This window comes from Lutra lutra, chromosome 8 (genome assembly GCF_902655055.1).
Source record: "Lutra lutra chromosome 8, mLutLut1.2, whole genome shotgun sequence".
Taxonomy (NCBI): domain Eukaryota; kingdom Metazoa; phylum Chordata; class Mammalia; order Carnivora; family Mustelidae; genus Lutra; species Lutra lutra.
Window position 1 is genome coordinate 64,232,245 of NC_062285.1, and position 27,386 is coordinate 64,259,630.

General features: G+C 40.7%; 1 protein-coding gene across 1 annotated transcript in view; it reads left to right on the forward strand.

The window, feature by feature from the left end:
• Positions 1-430: 430 nt before the first annotated feature.
• The window catches only part of ADAMTS20 (ADAM metallopeptidase with thrombospondin type 1 motif 20), a 195,495-nt gene continuing 168,539 nt past the window's right edge, over positions 431-27,386 (forward strand). Inside the window, 4 exon segments of the mRNA XM_047742257.1 lie at positions 431-854; positions 1,406-1,764; positions 14,140-14,202; positions 14,204-14,303. Of these exon segments, the coding sequence (XP_047598213.1) occupies positions 764-854; positions 1,406-1,764; positions 14,140-14,202; positions 14,204-14,303 (613 nt within the window). The 5' untranslated portion in view covers positions 431-763.

Here is a 27,386-nt window from a genome sequence, read left to right on the forward strand (position 1 = left end):
GAGTCATCCCCTGCCTACAGAAACTTCCCGCTGTAGCTTATTTTATCTTGCTTGATTGAGAAGTTTAAAATTACCGTGAAACATAAATAACAGAAACTTTCCAGCTGATGCTTTTCATTTCATTGTAAGAACTAAAAACCTCACACACCTATCACCTGTCTGGACCTCGACCTCGCACAGCTTGTAGCAGTCTTGGGTTTTCCAGGTCCCGGAATGATGTCCCCTGGCCCTCGGACTAGACACACCACGCCGCTCTCCCAGCGCTGGAGCCCGCGGGGACCGCACTCCTCGGAGTTGGGGGCGGGCTGCACGCGGGAGGGCGAGCCCGGGCAGCGCCTCCTGCTGATTGGCCGGGTTCGGCCCCTAGAGGCGGGCTCTCCCCCGCGTTCGCCGGGCCTGGGGTGGCTATATTGGCACCGTTCCTGCTAGGTTGTGTTGCTTCTTCGCGTTGATCCAGACTTAGGGAGAAGGCGTCTGAGGACAGTGCGGGCGCAGGAAGCGGAGCGAGGCTGCCGAGAGCGAGCCGGGAGCTGTGGGGCTGCAGTGCGATGAAGCAGCGGCTCAGGGAGCGGAGGCTGGCGGTGTGGCGAGACAGTCCGGCCCGGGGCCGGGACTGCTGCTCCGGAGGCTGCTGAGGCGCCGCGGCGGCCGGCGCAGAGCACTGCGGGCGAGAGGGAGGAGAGGCTGCGGAGCGCGGGGAAGCCGGGCTGGGCGGCCGGCGGCTCGGGTTGGCCTCCCCGGTTGGGATCCCCCGGGTGGAACCATGCGGGTGGCCAAGTGGCTGACGGGGCTGCTCTACCAGCTCTCGCTCTTCATCACCAGGTCTTGGGAAATTCACTTCCACCCCAGGCAAGGTAGGGTCCCTGCGGGACGCCTCCAGCAGCGAGGTGGGGGCGAGGGGCCCGGGTGGGACAGGCGGGCGGAGTGGGGTGGGTGACTCAGCCGGGTTGTGAGGATCCTGGTCCTGCAGGGGCTTGCGGGACTCCGGGATCAGCCGGCCCCAGGCGTCCCGAGAGGTTGCAGCTGCGCCGGGTTTCGAGGAATCGCGCGCGCCGGGTCTGGTCTGGCTCCCCGGACCACGCGGTGGGGGCGCGTGGGGGCAGAGAGGCGCGTGCGCCAGGACCGCACCAGTTGGCGGCTGGGAAGCAAAGAGGTTTGGGAGAAGGAGGTGGCTTGTTCTTGGGCCGTGCGTGTCAGGGTCTTTGCTTGGGAAGGTTGGAGTAAGTCCGGGATGTGGGAAAGCAGAGCACGTGTGTGTGTATGTGTGTGCGCCCGCTCTCGCCAGCTTGTGTGCATTCGTCGTGCCTCCGGGTATATTGGGACCTGGGGCGTTTGGTTGAAGTTGGGGGTCGTGGAGTTGGAAACGCGTAGGGGGAGCTCAGTGGCCATGTTTCTCTGGTTGTAGAAGCCCTGGTAAGGACGCTGGTCTCCTACGAAGTGGTGACCCCCGCGCGGGTCAACGAGTTTGGCGAAGTGTTCCCTCAGAGCCACCACTTCAGCCGGAGGAAGCGCAGCTCGGAGGCTCTGGAGCCCGCGCCTTTCAGGACCCACTACCGGATCAGCGCCTATGGGCAGCTCTTCCAGCTGAACCTCAGCGCGGACGCGGCTTTCCTGGCCGCTGGCTACACCGAAGTGCACCTGGGAGCCCCGGCGCGTGGGGCGGAGCGCGGAGTGGTGCCTCCGGATCTCCGTCACTGCTTCTATCGAGGCCAGGTCAATGCTCGGGAGGATCACACAGCGGTCTTCAGCCTCTGTGGAGGACTGGTAAGCGCCCTCGGGCCCCTCTGCATTTTTTCCTGGGATCCAGTTACAGGCTTTGTTAATGGAGTTGGTCAGTTGGGTTTTTCCAAGTTGATGGTTGGTGACGCCAAAGATGGGGCTGGGGTGGGGTTATCAGAGGGATTAATACCTCCACCTCCATCAACCCAAGCTGGAGGCCACTCTTTCTTGCAATGGGGAGAGGGGTTTGGAGGATCCGTAGTCTACCTGCTGCAAAACTGACCCCTCTGTGCAAAGGTAGGGAGACTCCTGAAAATGTCAGATCTTGAGCGAGTGAATCAGGGAGTGGTCCTATGGGGCCTGTGCCACACCTGAAGTGTCTTTTTCAACAGGTCAGTTGACTTCACTGACACACCAACTCCTGACCACTTAAGCAGACTCCCCCGAATTAAATCTGTTCCTTGAATTTAGAAGTAAATGAATATACGTAAAACGAAAATCTCAAAAGGAAAAAGCTGGCTTTCTTGATAGTATGGGGATGGCCACAGAGACTGAATCGGCCCCTGTTCAAAAGGCACTATATCGGGCGCCTGGGTGGCTCAGTGGGTTAAGCCGCTGCCTTCGGCTCAGGTCATGATCTCAGGGTCCTGGGATCGAGTCCCGCATCGGGCTCTCTGCTCAGCGAGAAGCCTGCTTCCCTCTCTCTCTCTCTCTGCCTTCCTCTCCGTCTACTTGTGATCTCTCTCTGTCAAATAAATAAATAAAATCTTAAAAAAAAAAAAAAGGCACTATATCTGACAGTATCTGCGAGGACCTGGTGCCAGCAAGTGAGAAATGTTCATTGGAGTGACAGGAGTAAAAAATGGAGATTTTGTGTAGGGGTGGTGGGGGGGGACCTTATTGTGGAGAGAGGAAATGAAATAAAATAGAGGGTTCTTTGTGTTTTGTTCATCTCCCTTGAAGGCAGAGGTTCTAACCTTTTTTTCCCTCCTTAACCATAAACTTCTTCAGTCTGGGGAAACTTAAGACATTTCTCAACATACTTTAAATGTGTAAAATGTTAATTTGCTTCCTGTTAAGGACTAACCGTAATCAAAATGTTACAAATACTACAACTTAAGGTTTCATTATACCCTTCATTAATGCACTAAGTGATCTGTTGGGGAGGGGTCCATTTACTGTGGTAGTGATAATGAGTATAAACTCTCCAGATAGCGACGTCAACTCTGATACAAAGGTATCTTACTGGTAACAAAGTCACAATGTCTGGTTTTTTACCTACAGTAATAATTAAAGGAAATCTTAAGTATCAGAAGTTAGTGAAAATAGGTCTAACACTTTGCCATCCAAGATTATGAAACCCCCGGTTTTAATAGTTAAAATAGATACTTCGTTAACTCCTGATTAAGGACCTGTTCAAGAAGAAACAACTAGGAATTTGGTTACTGGGTTCTAACATTCAAATGCAATGCTTCTTCTTAGGTTAATTGATGTAGGAGGACTTCCTGGGTGTGAGTTACTCAATACATTTGGAAGGTCTCCTTGCTCTTTTTTTCATGCTACCTTGAGCTATAGTTACATGGAATGCCTTGAACAATTTCCTTCCTTTCTGCTGTGTTACATGTAGAAAGCCTGCAACACCAGAATGGCAGAAACACTAGTATTTACACAGTCACTTATATCAAAGGAAAGAAAAATATTCTTTTCTAGAACCTTTCAGAATAATTAGCTCGTCTGGAAAAATCTAGATTTGCTACCACAATTGGTCATGGTTAATGTTTTCTTGATTTAGTATTTCATGGCATGGAAAAACACTCCAGATGGGAAGCATTATTAGTGATATTTCTACTCATGTTGATGCATACTGCTGGTGTAGGTCAAATTATTCAGTGTCCCCTTTTTGAAATCAAGAAACAGTTGGAAATGTTTTTAGGTCTTGACTGGAGTTTATCCTCACCTGTTACTGTGACAATTTGGATATGGTTGTCTAAGGTATGCATTATTAATCTGACTCATGTATGCACTTTGCTTTTGAAAGATTTGTTGCCCTTATCAGACTGAACATTTTGAAAATTTATTTTATACCTATGTGTTTTAATTTCTTTGTAAGGCTGCATTGAGGACATCTGTCATCGTAGAGATAGAACATTTCCAGTAATACAGCAAATACCAGGATCTAAGTATCTTTTAGTGGTGTGTTCATGGCCAATCAGAAGTCTAAATTACTAATGAGATTAGTGACGTTTCTTTGACTTTCTCACTTTTGATATTTCCACCAGAACTGATATTAGCTATATGTTTATAACTGTGTATCTTCTATCTACCGAATCAATCATTAACTTCCTTTAGAATAATGGTGTCCTCAAATAGCTGAACCTCTGGTAGGTTCTGCAGTCCATTTGTCATTATATGCATTTCTCCTCAGTCTCAGATTTGTCTTTAGATTTGGATAAAATTGTTGTATTAACAACCTGGACCAGCTGGATTGTTTGTAGATCAACTTTGATATAATGCCTGTGAAGTTACTACTGCTAATCTTCTAGCTCTGCTCTTTCTTGCCTCTGGGACTGATGTTTGTGTATGTGACTGTGATCTAACTTTGACCTCTGCCAGTCCATTTAACATGAAGACTGATGTTTACTGAAGGACTGTTAGAGCCAAACTTAAAATTGAGTAGTTCTTTTTTCCTAGTTTCTTTTTCCTGCTCAAAGTTTGCTTTTAATTATAAATGCATATAATTGTACTTACTTTTCCTGAATATATTGAAATGAGGATGTGATTCCTCTTTTTTTTCCTGTTAATATTTATTGTCCCCTACATTGCTAGATTCAAGCATACATTGACTGCTGATGAAAACTGATCCCCTAGCAAGCCACGGTGTTTGTCCTGAGGTCATTGTTTGGGAAGAAGGTAGAGTGATGATCCTTCAGTTGCTCTAGCTGAATTCTAGGCCTGAGAACTTGTGGCCCCCTTTGCTCAGTTGAGGCTCCTGGACATCTGTCCTGGGCTCTCACCAGTGCTGCCTCTCCCTGCGAGATCTGGCTATACCACTTATGTGATCTGGCTGCTGCTGTGTTGTGCAGCCATTATCAGTTACTTTGCTTCTGCTGCACTACCTTCACCATGCAAGGTGGTGTAGTGATGCTGTTGTAACCTTCCAGAATCCTCTAAAGATCTGAAACCCTCTGTGGTATTTGAAAGTCAAGGGGGACTTAGTTCTTCCCTTGACCACATTCTGCCACACCTCTAACTTTGTGGGGGTCCCTTTCAGAGGGTCCCTTCCCTGAATCCCACTTAGCATGCTGAAGCACTTCTCTTGGCAGTTCCCTTAAACTAGCATGTCTTCTGCCTCTAGGATCTTCATCCTCAGTGGAGAAGTTGGCTCATGGACATCTTGGCATCTGTTTCTTATGTCTCCTGTGCCCCTTTTCTTCTGGAAATGCATGAAGTTCCCCTTCTACATCTTGTTTAGTTGATCAGTTCCTCTTCCACCTTCCACTTTAGGTAGCATCTGCCCTCTCTCTGGTGGCTACTGAGGAATGTCCATGTTAGAGGAAGGGAATGAAAACCAAAACGTTTTTGAAATATCTCTATGCAACCATTTAAAAAAAATTGACACTCAACATCAATTGGATTTAGTGGAATGCTAGTGTTTCTTTAACCCTAAGTATGCAAACTTTAATTTCTATATAGTTTTTTTTTCCCATTCTTAGAAGTCTTGGTATTTACATATTTCACTAAATCACTGAACTTTGATTCTTTGATTGGTAGCTTTCAGTGTTTTGGGCCCAAGAACCAGAAGGGGCTAAGGGTCTGCCAGAAGTCTTATTTCATATGTGTATAACTTCTGCTTTTCTATTTAATTTCTCATAAGTATAACATAATTCCAACATGTCTAAACAGATTTATTCATTTTTAAAATCTATAGTAGATGTGAAAATTGGAACTGAATCCTAAAGTTACCTGTAAGTCCTAACTTTTTTAGTCCATTGCTTCAACTCTCACAGAATGTATAGTTATCAGGCCTTAATACCTCTATTTCCAACTTTAAGCTTTGTTTTCATGGTCCTTTTTCTATCTTCTCATAATGTTAGCACTGTTGCCAATGTAGAGGTCAGTATTTTTATGAGCTGAATTTTGGGTGTATACTTCAGGGTGGCATGTATAAATTAGAGGCTTTTCCCAGCAGTGCCCACTAGCCGCCTTCTTCTTTTACCCAGTGGGTTCTCTTCTTCCAAAGGCCCTCAGGGACTAACCCAACTGCCTAGACTGTTAACTTCACTATTTCTTGGTGGGATTTGAAGCAATGCAGTCTTTTTGGTTGAACAAAACCGTTTCCAGATGTCATAAAATCAGACATTGCATCTGGCTAATACAGTGTTCTCATGCAGTCACTTGGAATGGTGCTGTGTACTTTTTTGAAGTTTCTCATAACCATTCTGCAGCATGTCAGGCACTGATGCTCTGATTACTGAATTGGTTTAGTGACTTCTTGTTCAGTTGCCATACGGTTATTTCCTATCTGTGTCTTTACTGGATTTTGTCTGCTGTAGGAGAAATTTCTAAACTTCCTATTTGCCCACAACTAGCACAGCCCCAGGTCATTACATATGCCATTCTGATTCATAACTTTTTGTGGGAAAAAGTCATAAGGACCTCTTAGTTATTCATCTACTCCACCAAGTACTCCAATACGAGGAAGAATTTCTTATGTTTCTTAAAATTCTGGTGTTAGTCTAGGTCCTCCAAGAAGCAGATGACAAGAGGGGGTTGTGTGTGCAAGCATTTTATTTAAGAGAAGTGCCCATGACAGAGAAAATAGAGTGGTGAAATTTGAAACCGGGAGGACGAGAATGTTGGGTAGAGGCATCCAAGGCTGCTGGGGAGTCTAAGCAAGGTTCAGTAATGCTCGCCCCAAGCCAAATTGGGCTGGGAGAAGAGTCTCCTGCCTAAGGAGGAGTATACCCTTAGTATTGTCACACTCCACTACTAAATGGGAGTAGCACTTGAGAGTGAGCTGGCTGGGCTGCAAACAGTGATGGATTTCAAACCCTGATAGTTGGGGCCCTTGGCCAGTTATGCTTAGCATTCTCAAGACCACCATATACTGACACCAAGCTCACAGACCTTTGAAATCTGTTTGATGCTGTTAGGAGGAATATGGAAAGTGCTGTGTGAACTTTGTGGAAGGAGTAAGGGCATCGAGACCTGTGCTGGAAGTAGGACTCTCAACTGCACTTTTAAGGATGACTCCATGTGGATATGGGAAGTCGGGGGTTCCTTATGGCCCTGTGCAGCTGGAAAAGGGAGGGGATTGGGAGGGGAGGGTAAGGCAGACCTCACATTAAGGCCTGGACTCACTGTGAAAGAGCAAGGCTTGAGCTGGGATGGTGGGTTGGTTTCCCGTGCTGGGAGGGGCCTCCCCTAATGCAGTACTGTGAAGGGAGTAGGGAAGGCTGAGAGTCACTGGAAGGACCACTCTTTTAGTGTAACATGGGAAGGGAAGAAGAGGCCTTTGAAGTAAAGTGGTTGCAGCAGTGAAGGGGGAGAGTGGGTGCCTATGGAAGCTATGCTGCTGTAGACCAGAGGTTCTCAACTGGTGACGGTATTGTCCCTTGGGATTCTTGGTGGTATTTGGAGACCATTTTGGCGATCACAATTGGGTGGGTGTGGTGGATGCTCTTAGCATATACCGGCTAGAGGAAACGGATGTTGTTAAACTTTCCCTAGTGCATAGAACAGCCGGCCTACACAAATAACTCAACATGTCAGGAGTTGAACAGCCTCATAGAAGCATTGTAGAAGGCCCATTAGAATTTTGGACCCTAAAAGCAGATCAAAATGATTTTTTACTTAAATGATTGTGTGATCCTGTGACCATTAACCAAGAAAGATAATGACAGAACAGGTGGCAAGTAAGAGCTAATTCTAGAAACATGTGTTTGGTTCCAGAATAGGCTTATATATTATAATACTTTGGATTTATATTTACTTTGTCTAGAATGTCCTTTCTCTTAAACTCTTCATCATTCAGGGCGCCTGGGTGGCTCAGTCGGTTAAGTGTCTGCTTTCAGCTCAGGTCATGATCCCAGGGTCCTGGGATCGAGTCCCGCATCGGGCTCCCAGCTCAGTGGGGAGCCTGCTTCCCCCTCTTCCTTGGCCTGCCTCTCTGCCTACTTGTGCTCTTTCTCCCTCTGTCAAATAAATAAATAAAATCTTTAAAAAAAACAAAAACAAAAAAACCCTCCTCATCTTTCAGATGAATTTTAAGCCTTTCCTTTTTCCTTGATCTTCTCTAAATAGAGCTGACCAGGCCTGCCTTTGTTCCACTACTGGACGATTCCTTATACATCATATATTGAATTGTGGCTGTTCATACTTATATCTTATTTATAGATTTTAAGTGTGGGGATAATTGTAACACCCAATACAGAACATGGAAATGCTTGATACAGGGATGAATAAGCTAAAGCAGCTTTTAATGTGCTAAGTAATTAGACTAGTTCTTTACATCAGTCATGCAATGCAAGAAAATTATTTTAGCAATTTCAGTTGAAATACTTGGGTATACTTTAAAAAGTTGTGCATAGGTTAAATCTTAGATATCCAAGTAGTGTCATTCATATGGGGTTATATTGCACCTTGTTATCTAAAGCTTTATTGTTTGGCTCATACTTCCTGTTTTCTATAAAATATACTTAAGCTGGTCAATTTATACTACTCTTCAGGGGAAGGATTATTTCCCAACAAATACTTAGAAAGCATTTATTATATCCTAGTCACTGTTAGATACTGGTGGTACAGTAATGTCATTATAAGAGCATTTGAATATTCACGAGCTACATGAATGCTTTATTACCACAGTAATAGCATGAAGTTATGCTGGCTCTTGACTACCTTAGTCGAAAAGTGACACACTACTTCTATTTACATTATACTGAGGCCTGGTTCTACCCAGATGCAAAAGGCTGGAAAATGAGGCGAAAGTGATACGACCAGGAAGAAGAGAGAATAGATAGTGTTGTTCACCACCAGTCTATATGACAGGCTGCCCTTTAATTTATGAATGTCCATTTGTTCTCTTCCCACACATCATAGTCCTCTTGTCTCCGAGGAGACAACCTCACAGAGGCACTGTCTTTGTCCCCAGCCCTATATACAACATGACTGCAACCCTAACCTTAAACTTCCTATGAAAAGAGGCATCTCTTAGTAACTGATCTATAGCAACCTTGGACCTCTTCTGCAGAGGGGCTGTGGAGACCTACTGCTTTGCAAGAGCATTCCTTGATTCCCTTCCTTGATTCCTCTTTCTGGGAAGTCCAGTCACCAAGGCCTCTGGTTCTGCTCTCTGGGAGAGTCTAGCCCATCCTCCTCCATGGCTTCATCTAAGCTTCTGGGAGGATGCTCTCCGGCAGTGGGGATGGGGACAGTTTTCAGGAATGCTGAGGTAACTGAGGGTCTATGGATTATGTTACAACTAAAGCAGTGAAGGCTTTAGGCCTATGGTTTCTTTGACAACTTAATACCTCAAAAACTTTGTTGACTTCTGATGGCAGATCGAGTTCTTAATTGCTTCAAGTTCGTTTTCTGCAGCAGATGCCAAAGTCTAAAAGGCATTTATATTAAATAATGAGGGCTAGGAATCTCCTACTGCAAAATAAAATAGTGGATTCTCACCTCACCGATAAGCTCAGTAGAAGTCTGGCTGTACTAAAGTAGAACAAAACCACAGTATATGCTGAACTTTAGGGAAAAATACAATGGGAGACATGAAAATGAAGAATATTTGCCTAAATAATCAAAGAGTACATATGTTAATTGTAAATTGTAAGAAACTAAAAACCATGCTGTAAATAGGACATGGTCTGGCAGGTGTATGGCACATGTCCTTCTAGATGCTACATATTTTCAAGTAACCTTGATGTAGAGTATTTCAACAATTGATCATGAAAATATTTCCATTATGCACCTACAAAACCGTTCTGAATGATTTCTTTCAAGTTCTTAATTGTTATAATGATCTTAGGTTTTATGTCTCCAGATATTTCAGTAAGAAATCAGGAGAGGGGGCGCCTGGGTGGCTCAGTGTGTTAAAGCCTCTGCCTTTGGCTCAGGTCATGATCCCAGGGTCCTGGGATCGAACCCTGCATTGGGCTCTCTGCTCAGCAGGGAGCTTGCTTTCCCCACCCCCCACCACCCCCTGCCACCTGCCTCTCTGCCTTCTTGTGATCTCTGTCTGTCAAATAAATAAATAAAATCTTAAAAAAAGGAAATCGGGAGAGACTGTCCTGAGAACCACTCCCTAGGTCCCCAAGAATGTTGACCATTCTCTCCACTTTTAGTAAGTTCTTATAGCTTCAAAAACACCTGTCTGCCTTCACGAAAGAGAAATATTACAGAATTTATTCCTTGTTATTGATGTTGCTGGGACACTAGCATCAGACTCCCTTGGCTACCTATGGCTTAGGTGGATGACTTCACAGTCCTTCTCCTGATCCTTATGAGCAAAGATTGGTGAGAGTGGTCTCTTCTGGGGGTGGGGAACGGTGGTGGGGAGGTATAGGCAGTGCATTTTCTCTTTATTACCTCCTCTCACTTTCCTACTGGAGATCCGGAGTTGTCCCATGGATAGGGGAATAAGGAATGCTGCTAGAGGAAAAGACTCCTCTTCTTGAAAACCTTAACATTTTCTACTTCAGGCTTGTGGAAACAACTAGATTTTCTTCATACTGTTGATTCATTCAGTGCGTGCTTATGTGTAATACGCTATTTCCTAGGCTTGATCAGTGGTGTTATAATGAACTGTCTGGGAGAAAAACCTTCTGCATCAAATGGAAAATCCCAAAGAAAAATGACTCTGCATTCCTCTTCATGACCTTTCATTACATAATAATCACAGTCTGCCTAGGGGGAAAAGGGTGGTTGTCACCTCTGTGTTTTTGGGGGAGAATTTTTCATCCCATTTCAAAATCATTGACATTTTAACATATTGCCTTTCTCAAGAAATTGGGTGGATTTATTTCTATTTTGTTCTGAAAGTCATGGAATTGAGAATCCAATGTGAAGTGACTGGCCCAAGTTTCTATAAGTGCAAATACAGGACTCCTGTTCAGGTTCCTATTATAAATAAGATTAAACTGATTCTCAGTATATGACTAATGAATAACTACCACCATGAAGACTAAAATACTTAACTACTGGTGATCCACCCCTGAAATTAAAATCCAATTTTATTAATTGTTGAGAGCAATTTGTTACTAAAATTCTCAGTAGAGGCTCTAATTGCTTCACGCAGACATTATTTTTTAATGTTCTGTAGTTGCCAATATTAATGTGATAACTGTCAATGATTTGGGAAAAGCATCCAAACAGTTTATATATTTTATTTGTTTTTACTCTAATGAAATCTGAGTACATTATTGGTTGTGGTTACAGTACATGTGTTTGCCATGTATTTGGAAAAAAGTATGTATAAATGCCACAATATGAAGTCACATTTTGGAAAAACAATTACATATATAAAAATACTCAAAACATAAAAATTTTGACTTATGAGAATAAATTGGAACCAGTTGTATGTATAATCACTTACTGCCTTTCAGTACAGCTCGGCAAATAGATCATTGCTCCAATAACTGGGAAACCCTTTCCCAAGTGAAAACTAGTTTTGCTGCTTTTAATAGTGCTCAAAAGAAAGTGTTTGGAATTTGATTGGCATTTCTCTTGAATCAAATTGCAGTGGCCCTCTGCAGATAGGTTGCTAAAAATATGGCATCATCTAAATATAATTCTATGAACCACCTGTTTTAAGTCCTCAAATTTCTTACCAGTTTCCTTTCCAAGTTAAAAAAAAAGAAAAAAAAGAAAAAGAAAAATGCATCCTTAAGAACCTTTAGGCAAAGCTATAATACTTGAACAGAAAGTCCTCTGCAATGGGGTAGATTATAGAAAAAATGATGGAAGTAACATAAGTTCTTCATTGATAAATACAGAAGAGTCACTTTGAAGACAAATTATTCTCGAATTAAGTATTCTAAAACATAAGGTTCTTGTTGAAGAAAAGTCTTTCAGTTATAAAGGCCATATTCTTAGCAGGCTACAGTGTTCTAGCACAGTGTAAAAGGAGGTTCTGATAGACTTCAGATAGAGCTATTCTTACTGTCCATGTGGGAAATCAAGTTTGATCCCTGTGTAGTCTTACTGGAGTGTTATGATAGAAACCCCTCATTATTAGATCTTAATCCAAAAATCATATAAAAATTTCCAAGATCTTCACCATAGCGTGGGAAAAGTAGTTTTGTATTCAAAGTAGTTTTGTAGATGCATTTAGATAGGTAATAAGTCACCTTGTGTCTATCTTTTACCAAGATACTATCACATTTCCCTTCTTCAGCATGCTTTTTTAAAAATGTGGAAAGCAATTTTTCCATGGGTTCGTTTACTCAGGTTTCAAAAATAGTCTCTTTGTTACTGGTAAGCATAATTGAAATTATTTTTTCTGGGAAGCCACAAGGAAGTAGAATTTCATTATATATTGAAAATAAGTGATTTTTAGTTATAGTTGGAAAACGGGAACTGGTAGAATTAGATATGCTAGAGCATAGACCACTGGAAGAGTATCCAAGAATTAATTGGAGGTCTTTTATACACTACATGGAATGTTTATTCTTTGTAACCACAGGATAGTCTACTGCATGGCTGTACCATAGTTTATGGAAATAGACATGGTCAGTGGTCTTGGAATTGGGTCTGTCTGCAGTTTTAACATTTCTGGAGTCATTTTGGTAAATCCCATTTTTACCAGAAAATTATCTCTCATAAATTCTCCCTGTCTCTGCCTTTCTGCTTTCCTCAGACATTGGCATCTTGTCATCTGTCACTTCCAACAGATGTCATTGCTGTCACTATAAATCAGGTTCTGTTACCTCTCTTCAAATTTCCAGCCTTTATCTTAGAACAGCTAGTATCTTTTTTTTTTGGCCACCATCTAGAACACACAATATTACTAAATTAAACTTCCTACCTTTATATCTTTTTAAAAATAGTTGATCCTTAGTCTTATTCATTAATTTAACATTTTACACCAACATCTGGTATGTGGCAGGCATGAGAGGTGTTCAGAGAGGAGTATAGGCAAAAGCTCTGCTCTCATGGAGCTTATATTTTAGTGGAGAGCATCAGGCAAATATGAGGTAGTGATAAGTGCTTTGAAGAAAAATGAAACTGGGTAAAAGGGATAGATCTAGGAGGTGGGGTGACATTTTATATAGAGCGATGAATGTCGAGCAGAAACCTGAAGTAAGTGCTAGAGGAGCCAATGGGGAGAAGTGCGTGAAGCAGAAGTTTAAGTGCAGAGATCCTGAGGTAGGCATTTCCTTGTCCTGAGAAATATCTGAGGCACCAGGAGCTCTAGAATGAGCTAAGGTGGAAGTGGGAGAAGTCACAGTTGTTGGTCACCTGTGTGTTTGGAGGGACAGTGGAGGAAGGGATGAGCACCTCAGGACATTATAGACTATTGTAAGGACTTTGGCTTTTACTGAATGACTTAGTCTTGTTTGTTTTTTGAGTGACATGATCTACACTTGAGAAATTACTGTGACTCCTCCATAGAGACTAGACTAGAGGGTTGTTGGTTCACACAGGAAACAGAATGTGAGGTTAGATCATGGATGTGGTAGTAAAACTTGGCAGAAGTGGTTGGATTTCAGTTTTCTTGAAGGTTCAGCCACCAGGATTTGCAGATGAACTGAATGGGGGATGTTAGTGTGGGCACAAGAGCCCATTCTTGATTTCTCTAAGATCTTTTGGCCTGAACCATTGGAATTACACTGTTGCCATTTACTGACATAGGGACCATTGAAGAATGGGGTGGTTTGGACTGAAAATCAAGAGTTTGGCTTGGATGCGTTCAGGTCGAGAATTCTACTAGTTGTATAAATGGAGATGTTCAAACGCAAGGTTAGATAGTGGATTCTGGAATTCAGAAGGTAGGTCTTTGTGAAAACTCCTCACTGGCTCCTCATTGCTTCCAAATTCTAAATTGATCACCTTTAAGGTCTCTTATCTGACCCTAGACAACCTTAAGTTTTGTTTCTCACTCGCCGCCTTATATAGACAAGCCAAACAGACTTTCTTATTACTAGAAGGTGCTAGATTTTTTGCCATTTCAATGTCGTTTACCTATGCCATTATTTATACCTGGAATGCCAGTCCTCTCAACTCTATTAGAACACTGACTAGGCTTCATGACTCCATACCTAGGAGCGTGAAAGGAATCATGGAAGGAAATGGTCTAGTCAGAGGATGGACATTTAGCGAACAGACTTCTGGAGGGTCCTGCTTCTGTGTGCTCACTTTAACCTGTGGCACTGCATGCTTTCCCTTGGTGACCAAGTTAATTATTTTCTTTGTTTTCAGATGGAACTTTTAAAGCACATGACCGGTGAATATTTCTTAGAACCTGTCATGAAGGCAGATGGTGAGCGAACATGAAGATGATCATAACAAGCCACATCTCATATACAGACAGGAATTAAAGAGCAATTATTTTCTGCAATCTCACAAGCCTTGTGAAGTTTCAGGTAAACTATGAAGTAAAAGTTTCTGGTAAAATTATACTATTTAAGTATTTCCATAATTTACAATTTGACACATCTTCCTTAAATATTTAAGTATGATATTTCAAACAAATTTTCTTGACCATGAGGACCCATTAGAAGTTAGTGTTTGTAGGCAATTTTGTAAACTAAATTCAGATCCAAAAAAGTACGCGGTATGAGATTTGTAGCAAATAATCCTAGACTTTTTACTTCAACCGGTTAGTCACACTAGTGTGCTTTTCCTTAGCAGAATTTTAGATAATTGAACGAGCTAAGTCACAATAACCCGTTGTTCAATTTTGTATCCTTTCATCTTTAAATGTAAAGAAACCCTTTTATAGTTGTCTCACTCTTGCTTAGCCTTGTGTTTGAGGTTTATGTTGGTGTGTACAGAAGTTCATTCTTCATTGCTCTGGAGCATTGAGTACATTACAGTTCATCTACCATTTTCCTGTTGATCAACTTTTGGGTTATTTGCAGTTTGTCATTATTATAAACAATGCTGCTGTGAATTTTCTTGTCCCCATCCTCTGTGTTTGAGGTTCTCCCAAGTATACACATAGACAGTAGAGAATTCCACATTGTTTTGTAAAATGGTTTTTATGAGTTTATACTTCTACCAACATGATGTATATTTTTGATTTTTTTTTTCCTACAAAATTCAAACTAAAGATTTATAATGGATTAGAAGGTAGGAATCCTAGGTATCTATAGAGTATAAATCTGTTGCTGGTAAAATATTTGTGCATTGAAGTCCTAGTAAGAGTTGTGTCCATGTACGTACATGAATCTTCGTATCCTTGTCATTCTCTGAAGAATGGAGAAAGGCACCTGCATTTATCATCAAAGTACAAAATCTAGACAAAGGAGTGGGATTAGAAAGGATTTATTTGAGATTGTAGGTGTCCATAAACTATAGTTCCAAACACTGCAATGCCATCTGTTTTGGGATATAATGATATGTAGGCCTTTGAAGGTTTTCTCTGGGAATGCACTTCTTAACCTTTGCTATTATAAGAGTGCCATTTTGGAGTGGTTCTCACTGTGTCTAAGGCCGTGTTTTAAATCTATTGACATAATAGATGCCTTTCTTATGCTTTTAATATGAGCATAAGGGTTTCATTTTTATGGCTTCAAAGAAAACACAAATGGGTACAGCTTCACAATAGAATTCTACAGAAGGCAGCTTATGCTTGTTCTGATCTACCATTCGGGAGCAGCTTGTTTAATGAATTGTTTAGCTTCTTAAGAAGAAAACCACCAAGTAGACACTCTGAATGCATAAATGTTTCACATAATGATATGCAGGGTTTTGCATTCACACTCGGTGTTCATTATCAGAAGGAGAATGGTACAAGAAAAGCCAGAGTCTTTGTTTAAAAAAAATTTTTATACTAAAGATTTATTATAAAAAACACACAAAAAATAGAAAGCTATAGAATTTTGTTTTTTAATCACAATCTACTTTTTGACAACATTTAATTACTGAAACATTGAAGGCAGTATCCATTCTTTTCAATTCTTAAAGTGCCTTCAATTTTAAGTATAATTAACATACATATCTTTAATCACAAAGCAATCAATTAATGGTCTAAATAATTAGCTGCTAATCATCATTTTGTTAGTAAAATGGAGAGTTGTGAATGTAATTAGTAAAATGTTATCAAAGGCCTTTTCTTCCCTGATCCACACACTATTCAGAAATACTTGCGGGATCTTATATTCTATAGGTGAACATTCATGAGAACCTCTCCAGATGGGTTGGCTTAAAGATTTAGCATATGGACCAAAAAGGTTAAGTGGAAAAGGAAAAATCATTTTTTCCATACTTCTGTTGATCGTCTTAATTCATTATGACCCTAAAATGTTACCATTCACAGCCGTTTCAGCCTTGATGAATTAGGTTGTTTTCAACATCAGATTTCACCATGTGCCCCGAGATCATACAAATTATATTTGGTGACCAAACCTGGCTGCTTTGGATACCAGGCTCCCAGGTGGACCTCAGACATAGTTTAAGTAAAATTGAGTAGAAATTGCAAAGCACAGAGAAAACCCACAAAATGAGCAAACAACCCCCACACCCCCCGCAACACTACCACCATCTACCCTAACAAAACTAAAACCTTAAAATGGGGAACCTCTGAAAATGTTCACAGGAATGAAGAAATCTTCTGGATATGAAGTATAGTTTTAATGCTTATCCTTCAAAATAGACCGGGTCTATGTTTCTCAGACCCAGTAAGCCCTGCTCCCTTTCTTCCACTGCAACTCTATCCCTCTCGTCTCTGTGTCATGGAGTTAGGAACCTAAAACATGTGTTCTATTAAACAGGACTTGACATGAGTGAAAATGTAATGTCATTCAATGGGTTTTAGATGATGTTGGCCAGCTTTAAAGTTTCTGTGCTTTTCCTAGTTTTTTCTAAATTTATTCTTTCTTGGTCTTTGAGTCCCTAACATGTGCAAAGGATTGTACTGGGTAAGACTTGAGTGATTCTCTTCATTCAGGTTCTCAAAGCCCAGTGGGTGTAAAAGAGCACAAGAACAGAAATCACAAAACAACCAAGGCTGCCCTGTGTTAGAAGTAATATTGTATGCAGCTCAAGGGGCTGAGAACAACTGCTCTGGGTTTTTACCAAAGAGGTGATATTTAAAACCACTTAATCTCCATCCTGAAGGCTATCTAAGTGTTTTCTAAGCAAAATAAAAAGGGTGATCATAGAGGGGGACTTGCATTAAAAAGGTACCCAGGATTTGTTTTGATCAAGGATGGTAAAGCGACAGACATGGAGATAACTGCCTTTGAAAGCATTTACTTATAATTTGCAAGCAATGGGGACATGCCCCATGACAAGCCATGGGGGGAAGCATCTGGGTTGGTCAGGAGGCAGAAAGGAGTGTGGGGAAAGGAGTAGGCAAAAGGCTTTTTTACTGCAGTGGTGGGAAGTTGTTAGGTGGGCAAGGCCTCTGTTGGGCAGAAACTAAAACATAGGGGTTTGTAGGTGGATGATTTTTAATGGTTTTAGTGTGCCTGTGAAGACGAGTGTGCTGGCAGACATAAGCACTACGCTGTCTGGTCCTGCAGTTGAAGGTCTAATCAGTAATTATTTAATTCATAAACGTTTAGAATGGGCCTGTAGAGAAGAGGCAGATGGCATGGGTATGCTCAGAGTCCTGATGCTGTGAAGAGCATGGGAAGTAGGGGTGATAGGGCTCTGAAGGCACACAGATGCGGAACTGAAGAGACTGTTAGATTTTGTAGGCTATCCTGCAGGCATTGAGGAGACCGGGTTAAAGCTGAGACATCCTATGATTTTTTAAGGTATCACTCAGTTGGCAGCTTTATTTTTTTTTTTAAGATAATTTTGGATTTGAAGGAGAAGAGACCGAAGGCCAAGGGACTGAGTCACAGCAGCTGAATTGTCGGCAGAGGATTTGAATGCCAAGTATAGTGCACGTAAAAGGGTAAATTGAAGATAATTTCCTTAATGCTTTTTCCTCAGCTTTGAGATGGTATAGCTTGTTCTGTGTGTAATCCATGTGGATAACATTCCTGTGAACATATGAGAATTCTTATAAATTTCATGCACATGCTGATTAAATCTTTAAATGGTAAATAATCCATATCCGTTGGGAATATGGATGTCTTTGGGGGCTGCAGTTGACTTGGGAAGCTGGGAGTCAGGGAAAGCGTTCTTCTGGCTTTGAGACCTTACCTTCTGGGTCTTAACCTGGGGTAGGTAGTAAATGGTTAATTTACTGTTTCAGTAAAGGTCAGGTGCTAGGTTTCTAACTTCAGTAGCTCACAGCTGTAGGGACCAGGCAGTTATAGGACATGAGTAAAGTGAGGTGTCATTAGGACACTGAGGTAGACACCAGGACACAGAGGCATGCTTCTGGCAAAAGATGCACAGGGAATGTGGGACCAGTATTACCAGATCTTTTGTATTTTTATAATTTGAAAATCTAAGATTTTTGTGTGTGGGGGCGGTGGGGATGGGGAAGAGAACAAGAGCTGCATTTGGCTGCTTAGCTACCTGTTTATAAAATCTTAACTTTCCAAGGTCTCTGACCATGGCCAATATTTTGAGCTAATAAACTTGTTAATGGTGTTTTTAAGAGTCAGCTGAAGCTTCTAAATCCATAAATAACTACAGAGAACTCACGCTTCTGCCCACCCTTTACTAAAACTACTCTCAAAGATGACTTATGACCTACTTGGCAAAAGCAATAATCACACCATTAATGCATTTTTAGGGGCTATTTCTCACTATTGATTGACTTTTTTAGATTTGAGAGAGTACTAAGTGGGGGGAGGGGCAGAGGGAGAGACTCTCAAGCAGGTTTCCCCCCTGAGCATGGAGCCTGCTGTGGGTCTCAGTCTTACAACCCTGAGATCATGATGTGAGCTAAAATCTAGAGTCAGACACTCAACTGACTAAGCCACCCAGGCACCCCTATTGATCGACTCTTCGTGTATTTGCCTATATCTTTGGCTTCTCTGACCCAGTTTGCTTCTACCTGGCTTCTTCTTCCCACATCTCTTCCTGCTGGTTACTACTCTCCCATCTTCTAAGTTAAGTAATTTTTAGAAGTGCTTTTTGTTGCCACCATCTTAGACCATTTTTAATAGTCTTCATGATTTTTTTTTCTACTTCCCTAATTAAAGGATACCCCCTTTAAATGTTAACTCCAGCTTGTTAAGATTAAATCTCGGGCCTACAGTTGTCCATTCTTCCTGTTTTGTTGGGTGTCTCGGTGGCACTTGGATTCAGTACATCTAAATCTTGAAGCCTCTACTCTCTTCTACCTCCCTCTCCATCTGTACCCATCCCCACCAAAGAAGCCTTTTTTTTGGTGGTGGAAAGGTCCAAATTTATTTAAATTGAAACACCTGCTATAATGGAAACCTAGCAAGTGTTACTTTAAAAAAAAATTTTTTTTAAGATTTATTTATTTATTTGACACAGAGATCACAAGTAGGCAGAGAGGCAGGCAGAGAGAGAGGGCGAGAGGAAGCAGGTTCCCCGCTGAGCAGAGAGCCCGATTCGGGGCTCGATCCCAGGACCCTGAGACCATGACCTGAGCCGAAAGCAGAGGCTTTAACCCACTGAGCCACCCAGGTACCCTGCAAGTATTACTTTTAAAGTCTTATTATCTAGAGAAGTAGTATATTGGGATAACAAATATCTGCCTCAGCTATTCACATCTCCCTTTTGCTCTGTTAACTTTTGTACATCTTAGAATATTTTCTTAAGTAGTTATTCTTTAGTCTTATTAGTAATGTTCTCAAGTTTTGTCCCCAAAGAAAAATCCTGGATTGTGAAATTTGACCCATTAAAGTTTTGATAATTGTGAATCTTCTGCAATACAGCACCTAATACAGATTATGAAAAATGCTTTTCATGGTCCTCTTATCCTCAAAGTAACTGAGCTACAATCATTCTTACAGATGTTTTCTCTGAGGGGGAAAACCTACTAGTGGTGTGACTATTGTTCCACGCACATAGGGTTCTTATTAGTGGACCTATTTTGCCAGTTGCATGCTCTGCCTATGTAACAAAGTTTACATGTAGTAGTGTATTCCAAAGAGAAGAATTGATCTGCCATTTATGATACTTATTTTATGTTAGTCTGTGGTGCTGTCTGAGAGCTCTGAAGTTCTGTTTTGCCTGAAATCTTATATTATTCAGTATTTCTAATGAGGTGGTTAATTCCTACATCGGGTAAATTGTGTGTAATGGGTAAAGGAGGAAGGGAATCAGTATGTTAGGAACCAGAATTAGGTTCATTTTGAAAATTGAACATGGAAAGTAACTTGAATCCTTTACATTTTAGATGTAGTAACAATAGTTCTCTCTAGGAAGAACTTACTGTCTGCTTTTTTTTTTTTTTAAGATTTTATTTATTTGACAGAGAGAGATCACAAGTAGGCAGAGAGAGAGAGAGAGAAAGAGCGGGAAGCACACTCCCTGCTGAGCAGAAAACCCTATGTGGGACTTGATCCCAGGACCCCAAGATCATGACCTGAGCTGAAGGCAGTGGCTTAACCCACTGAGCCACCCAGGTGCCCTACCTGTCTGCTCTTAAGAATAAAGTTTTTCTAGGGGCACCTGGGTGGCTCAGTCATTAAGCATCTACCTTGGGCTCAGGTCATGATCCCAGGGTCCTGGGATTGAGCCCTGCATCAGGCTCCCTGATCGGCTGGAAGCCTTCTTCTTCATCTCCCACCCCACTGCTTGTGTTCCCTCTCTCTCTGTCAAATCAATAAAAGCTTAAGAAAAACTTTTTCTAAATCTTTTCTTTATTCAAGGATTATTATACTACATCATTAAACTAGAAAAATTGTGTAGAAATGATTCATTGTCTGTTTTGAAGGCAAGATTTTTTCCCTTGGTGATTTCTCTGTGCTAGCTTGGAAATGAATAGGAAATGGTTATGAATCTTAAGGTAAGAGGAAGCTATCCTAATTTCTGACCCTTAATTGGAGACTAAGATCTGCCAGTGTCTTGAATATAATTGTGTCAAAGTACTTAAAATCAGAATTTTATTCCCTTCCATGGTTTGTAAAATAAGAGCTTCTCATTTGTTGCTGGTTTTAGTTCTTTTTTTTTTTTTATTAAAAAGTTTGGTTTTAATTCGCGTATAATGTATTATTTGTTTCAGGGGTCCAGGTCTGTGAATCATCAGTCTTACTTCACAGCACTCACTGTAGCACATACCCTCCCCAATGTCCATCACCCAGCCACCCCGTCCCTCCCATCCTCCTCTCCTCCAGCAACCCTCAGTTTCCTGAGGTTAAGAGTTTCTTTAGTTTGTTTTCATTTTGTTTTTACTCCTGTAACCTATTCTGGTTCATCTGATTATCAGATCTGCTGAGGAGGGACTGAGACTATTAACCCTTTGAAATACACTGTGCATTTGTTTGTCTGTTCTACCTCCATGAAGAACTTTTCCATCTTGGCTTTAGGTTAGTGTACTTCCTGTTTTTGAAATTCCTAGGTAAGGTTTCCAGCCAACTTGGTAAAGTGCAACTTGGTAGGTAAAGTTCCTGTGAGTTTTCCCTTTACAGCAATGTAAGCCTCCCCTGCTTGAACTGGATCCATTTCCACTTACCCTCCTGGCAGTGCTTGCCTTTTAGTGCTCTACCACCTTGTATGTCCTTTGGCTTGTTTCATATTTCATCAGTTAGTCTTCAGCCAATTTTCCTTAATCTTTTCCTTCCATACCATATCAAATTTATAAAAAAAAACAAACTAAAAACCCCCTGCTTTAGTCTAAATAGTTGATTTAAATACTTAGGATGTTCTTCATTTATACAAATAAAAATGTGATTAAAAATGTGATTGGAGTCATTCATTTTTAGGTCTTTCACTAATAGTACATTCTTAGACTCTTGCTTTGTTGAAAATTGCTATTAAAATTGTTTTATAATTAGCATCTTAATTATTTTCTTGTGGTTTTGTACCTGCTTATAATTTTGTAAGATTAAGAATGCGGTCTCTGGAATCTCGAGCTATGGAATATCTCACAATTTAGGGGCTCTATTGTTCTGCGTGTAATTAACACTGTCTTGCATTGTTCTTAAAATTGTTAAATACCCCTGCTGTCCCACCTTTTTAAAGATTTTGTTTGTTCCTCAAAGTAAAAGGTGGCATTTTATTCCACTTTTTTACATTCTTCACAGCAACCAATACATTATGTATGTAATAACTGCTACACAAACAGATGAAGAATTACTAGTACCCAAATAACCTTTCTGCTCAGTCAGGTGTGTAAGACGAGGTTCATTCAGAAGATGATGTGAGGCCTCATACGACGATGTAATTCAGATGGGGAAGTCAGAGGAGGCTTACTTGAAAAAATACCTTCTTATCTGAGGCCCAGAAGTGAGCAGGAGTTGGTCAGGAGAAAGGGAGAGGGTGAAAAGTATTCCAGTTGGAAGGAACAGGATGTGCAAATGCCTGGAGAGGAGACCGTGCTTGAACCACTTAGGGAGCTAAAAGTAGTAAAGTGTGGGATATCAGGAGATGGCAAGATGACACCCTGCTGCGAAGGGAAGGAGGAACAAGCTAATGAAGGTATCTGTAAGCCTTGTTAAGGGATTTGGGCTTTAAAAACAGCTATCCAGTGAATACTGGAAGTCCTTTGACCCCAGTATTTAAAACTAAGGTCCTGGTATAGGGTCTGGTTACTTTGCTTGACTGACTTGGCCTGGACCGTTTGCTGTTACTGGTAGCAAAGCTGTAATCAGCCAGACCCACCCTACTTGTGGGGTCAGGAGGATGCAACTGGAATCACAGGCTGAGTAGGGGGAAGGGGCAGGATTAGATACCCACACTGAAACTGGGGACCGTTAAAGGAATAGATGCTGGGTAGAGAAAACAAGAATGTGCACCAACAGGTAAATAGTTGTGATTATTGTTAGGAAAATTGAGCTACTTTGAGCACTACCAAAGGAGATACCTGAAACATGGGAAGTCAGAATGAAGGATAGTCTTGACATTAGTAGAACAACAACTAAACTTCATTTGTGCTGAGAAGTGGAATGGATGGAGGACCGAGATATTAGTAACTAACATACAGGCTATGTGAAAGGACCAGTAACAGTGTGAAACTGTTTAGAGTTTTACATTAACGCACTTTTCTACTGCTGTATCCAGTAATTGTGTGTCTATTCTAGCAAATTGGGATTATTCCCTGGGCTTTTTGGGACACACATTCCTCAGCATTTTATTTGGGGGATGGGGACAACACAAACCGGAAGGCCAAGGGTAATATTCAGGTTATGGTTTTCAAAATCTGATCTTGTAACAGCAGATAGAAATTTCTGAATTCTCATTAGTATATCCTCTACTAGTCCTGGAGCCCCCAGTTCATAGCATTCAGCTGGGAAGAAAATTGATGGTGTAGGGTCAACAGTCTATCCTTTGTTTCCCATCTCCTGGTGGGCTGGGAGAAGAAGGAAAGCAAGAGGAGTGCAGTGGTAAGACATGTGCAGGTTTTCTCTGTTCCACGTGCATACGTGAAGAAAAAAGCAAAGGGGAGATTCTTTTCTCGTTCTGCATTAATAACTCTGGAGGCTGAGACCTCAACCTTGCCCCAACATGGATTTGTTTATTCATTTGTTCCTTCATTTGTAAAATATTTATTGAGTATCTCCTTCACGGAAGCTACAAAGGTGCTGGGGCCTGTTTAACATGTTCCACAACCAGTCTGTACAAGTATGGGAGGGAGGGAGGTGGTAGGGGATGAAGTCACAGTGGTAGTGGGAGGCTAGACTGAGTAGTTAATGGGTGGATCCACGTTGTGGGGCCTGAAGACTAAACAGATGGGGGGGCGCTTTATGAAAAATTAAGAATGCAAAGTCTCTAGGATTCTTTTCAAGGCCCTGGAAAGGGATTTTCTAAAGCAAGAGACCAGAAGTTTAAGCTGTTTTTGGTTCATGGTGAATCCACCCCAACACATAGGACATTATAAATCATAACAAGGATTTTGTTCTAACTGGAAAGGTTTTGAACAGGAGAGGGATTGGATCAGCCTACATTTTAAAGGGATCATGCAGATGGTAAATGGAAACAAGACCAGGAGAACAAGGGAAAGGCAGTGAGGGTTAGGATACTGTAGTAGTCATGCTGAGCAATGATGAGGTCTTGGATGTAGAGTGTAGCCATAAAGTTAGAAGTAGCCACATGCAGTGTACGTTTTGATGGTCAAGCTGACAACTGGGGTCGGGGGTGAGTGTTGAAAGTAAGAGTGGTCAGATTAAGTAGTGTTTTGGCTTTTTCTTTCTTTCTTTCTTTTTTTTTTAAATTTTGCCTGAACAAATGGAAGGATAGAGTTTTCATTTACTGAGAATGGGGAAGGCTGTGGGAACTACAGGTTTAGGAAGGAATATCACGAGTTTTTGTTTGGTTTTTGGATATTTTGGGTTTGAGCTATCAATTAGATGGCCAGAAGGAGACAAGGACAAGGTAAATTAGAAGGTTGGTAAGGGGGTCTGGACTTGAAAAAACAGGAATTCAGAGTGTCCTATATTCTAAGGCTAGATGAAAGCACATAGGGAATAGACTAGAATACAGAGGAGAGAGTCCAAGAACTGAACTGTGGGGCAAGCCAATGTTCAGCGCTTGGGAGGAGAGTATTAAACTAGGAAAATTTAAGAGAAGATGCCAGGAAGATAGTAAGAGGACAGGAATGTGTGCCCCAAAACCATGTGAAGACTTCTCAAAAAGGTAGGACAGGTTAATTGGCTAAATGGTAGGAATTTAAAGAATATGAAGATTTGGAACTGATTATTGAATTTTGCAAAGTACAGATGATTGGTGACCTCAAATGTGCTAATTGAAACGGATTCAAGAATCTTGGCATGAATTAAACTTAAGTATTATAAAGAGACTTAGATGAATTATTTTTAGGCTGCCTTTGGTGGGAACTACTCCTGTTGTGAAAACCTTCATTAAAAAAGTCCTATGATAAACTTCGGGATATAGCATTAAATAAAAAGACCTATCTGAAAATAAGAGCTCAATCTGTCAATTTTTAATTTATTACTTTTGTCAAAATCCCACAATAGTGGACTTAAAAAAAAAAACTTTGAAAAGCAATAGTAAATAAAACTTTATTTTGTTAAAGTTAACAGATACTTCATAGGAACTTTAAAAATGTATCAAATTTTTTAAAAAAGTATCCCTATATGCAGACATTATCTTGGACTTCTGTTGGTCTATTCATTGTGCTACAACCATAGTATATTTAAAACAAACTCTTAAGTTCTCAAATGTGGTGGAAGCAGCGCTTAACGTGGTCAAGACTGTCTTGGTTATTTACCCTTTGTATTTACATATAAATCTTAGAATCAGGTTGTTGGTTTCTGCAAAAGGAAAAAGAATTTTGGATTTTATTGATCAAGAGATCGGTTTGGTGAAGGGATATCTTTATAGTGTGTCTTCTAACCCATCCAAATGGTATATCCTCTATTTCCCACATAATAATTTATACATCTTTATAGTGGTGTTGTGTGTCTTTTTTTTTTTTTTAAAGTTGTTTATTTATTTGATAGAGATCACAAGTAGGCAGAGAGGCACACAGAGAGAGAGAGGAGGGGAAGCAGGCTCCCCACCGAGCAGAGAGCCCGATGTGGGGCTCTATCCCAGGACCCTGGGATCATGACCTGAGCCGAAGGCAGAGGCTTTAACCCACTGAGCCACCCAGGCACCCCTGTTGTGTGTCTTTTTGTCAGTGAGTATTGGGTGAGATTTTTAATTTTAATTGGTATAATTTTTAAAAATTCATTTTTCTACATAAAAATGCAGGCAATCTTTGTTTTTAATATTCAGCAACCTTGATCATATATTCTAATAGCTTATCTGTTGATGATTTGGGTTTGTACGTGAATAATCATGTCGACAGCTATTTCTTTCCAGTCTTTCAACCTTTTCTTTTATTGTACTGGCTAGAATTTCTTGAACAAAGTTGACTAGATATGCCAGTTTGTTTTTATCATACTGGGTTTGGTAATTTCTTTAGAATTTTTGTATGTGTGTTCATGGGTCATTTTGGTTTGTAATTTTTCCCTTACACTGAAAGCAAGATGATGGACTATTGAAGGGAATGATTAAAATGATGGACCATGGTATGTGAGCTATATAAGGATGTCATAATTTTTGTTTTGTTCACTTAATATTACAGATGTACTGACTAAAGTGAAAATAACTCAATAGACTTGTGGAGAGCAATAAATGTAAATTTTTCTATCTATAGTTTTAGATTACTAATCAACCATATAGCTCGTTTTACAGTTTTCCTTTGGTCTACTAAACACAATTTAATTGCAAATGCTTAGTGAAGTACATTTTAATCTTTGGCTCTCTACTGCTTACCCATGTGATAATTCCTCATGAAAAGGAAGTAAAGACTTTAATTATTTGCAATTAGAATCTGATTCAGTATTGCTGCCCTATTGAAAGACCTGGAGACATGAGATTGGGCTGCTCTCACAATGAATACAAATGCAGGGGAAACTGCACAAGCATGGTCCATGCTCTTGGCCAGTCCCCGCCTGTGTTCTACTCTTTGTGAAGATCATTACTGCTGGAGTAAGATTTGGGCCCATTGCCAGGTCAGGCGACAGATACACTGTTTCATGTGGAGAATATCCAGACCTTTGGACCTACCCCAAGAAGGCTGCTTTCTTGGATTTTTCTTTCTTGGAAGAGAGCCAGAAAACTGACGGGATAAAACTCTCTCATGGTGACCTGTTAGTCTGCAGTCTACAACTTTTTTTGCATATATATAAATGTACCTAGATGTTAGATTAACATCCTGATGTTAAGAATGACAAAAAACCCTTCTTTTTAAAATGCAGTGATTGATTAAATTCTGAGATGTACCATGAAATAAATACCTATTTGAAAATCAGAATTCAGTTTATCAGTGACTTCAAAATTTGATATCTCCCGAACCAATGAAAATTAACAGACTTAGTAAAAGCTGACAAAAGCAATATGAATAAAAGTTAATTCCGTAATACAGATATTAAGTACTATTATGATTTCAGAGTTTTAATTTTTAATACTTTTCAGTGGCTCTAATTAGACCTAAGTTTTTTAATGTTAAAATTACTTTGAAAAATACCATTAGTATTTTCTTTTTAAAAACTCTTAAGCAAATATCAAAGATTAAAAGACTATTTCACATGAGAATTCTATTTTTAGTCAAAAGCTATTTCAGAAAGGACAGATCTAGGAAGAATAAATTAAAATGGCCAGAGTAGCATTTGGCAAGAATGAGTTAAAGTATAAAGTTAGATTGCCTTTTAGATTTTTATGAGTTATAACTATTATAAAAAATTTCAAGACAAACTAGTAGGAAATACTCAAATATTTTGAACAAGTTAGTACTAGTGTAGAAAAATAGTATTATACCAACACTTGAATTGTGGTAGAGCAAATAGAGGTTATAATATTTGCAAATGCCCACTTTAACTGCATTTTGGGAGGTATTAGAATAGTACTTAAAATGACCTCAGTGAATTTTTGGAGTGATTCCACAGGCACAAGGC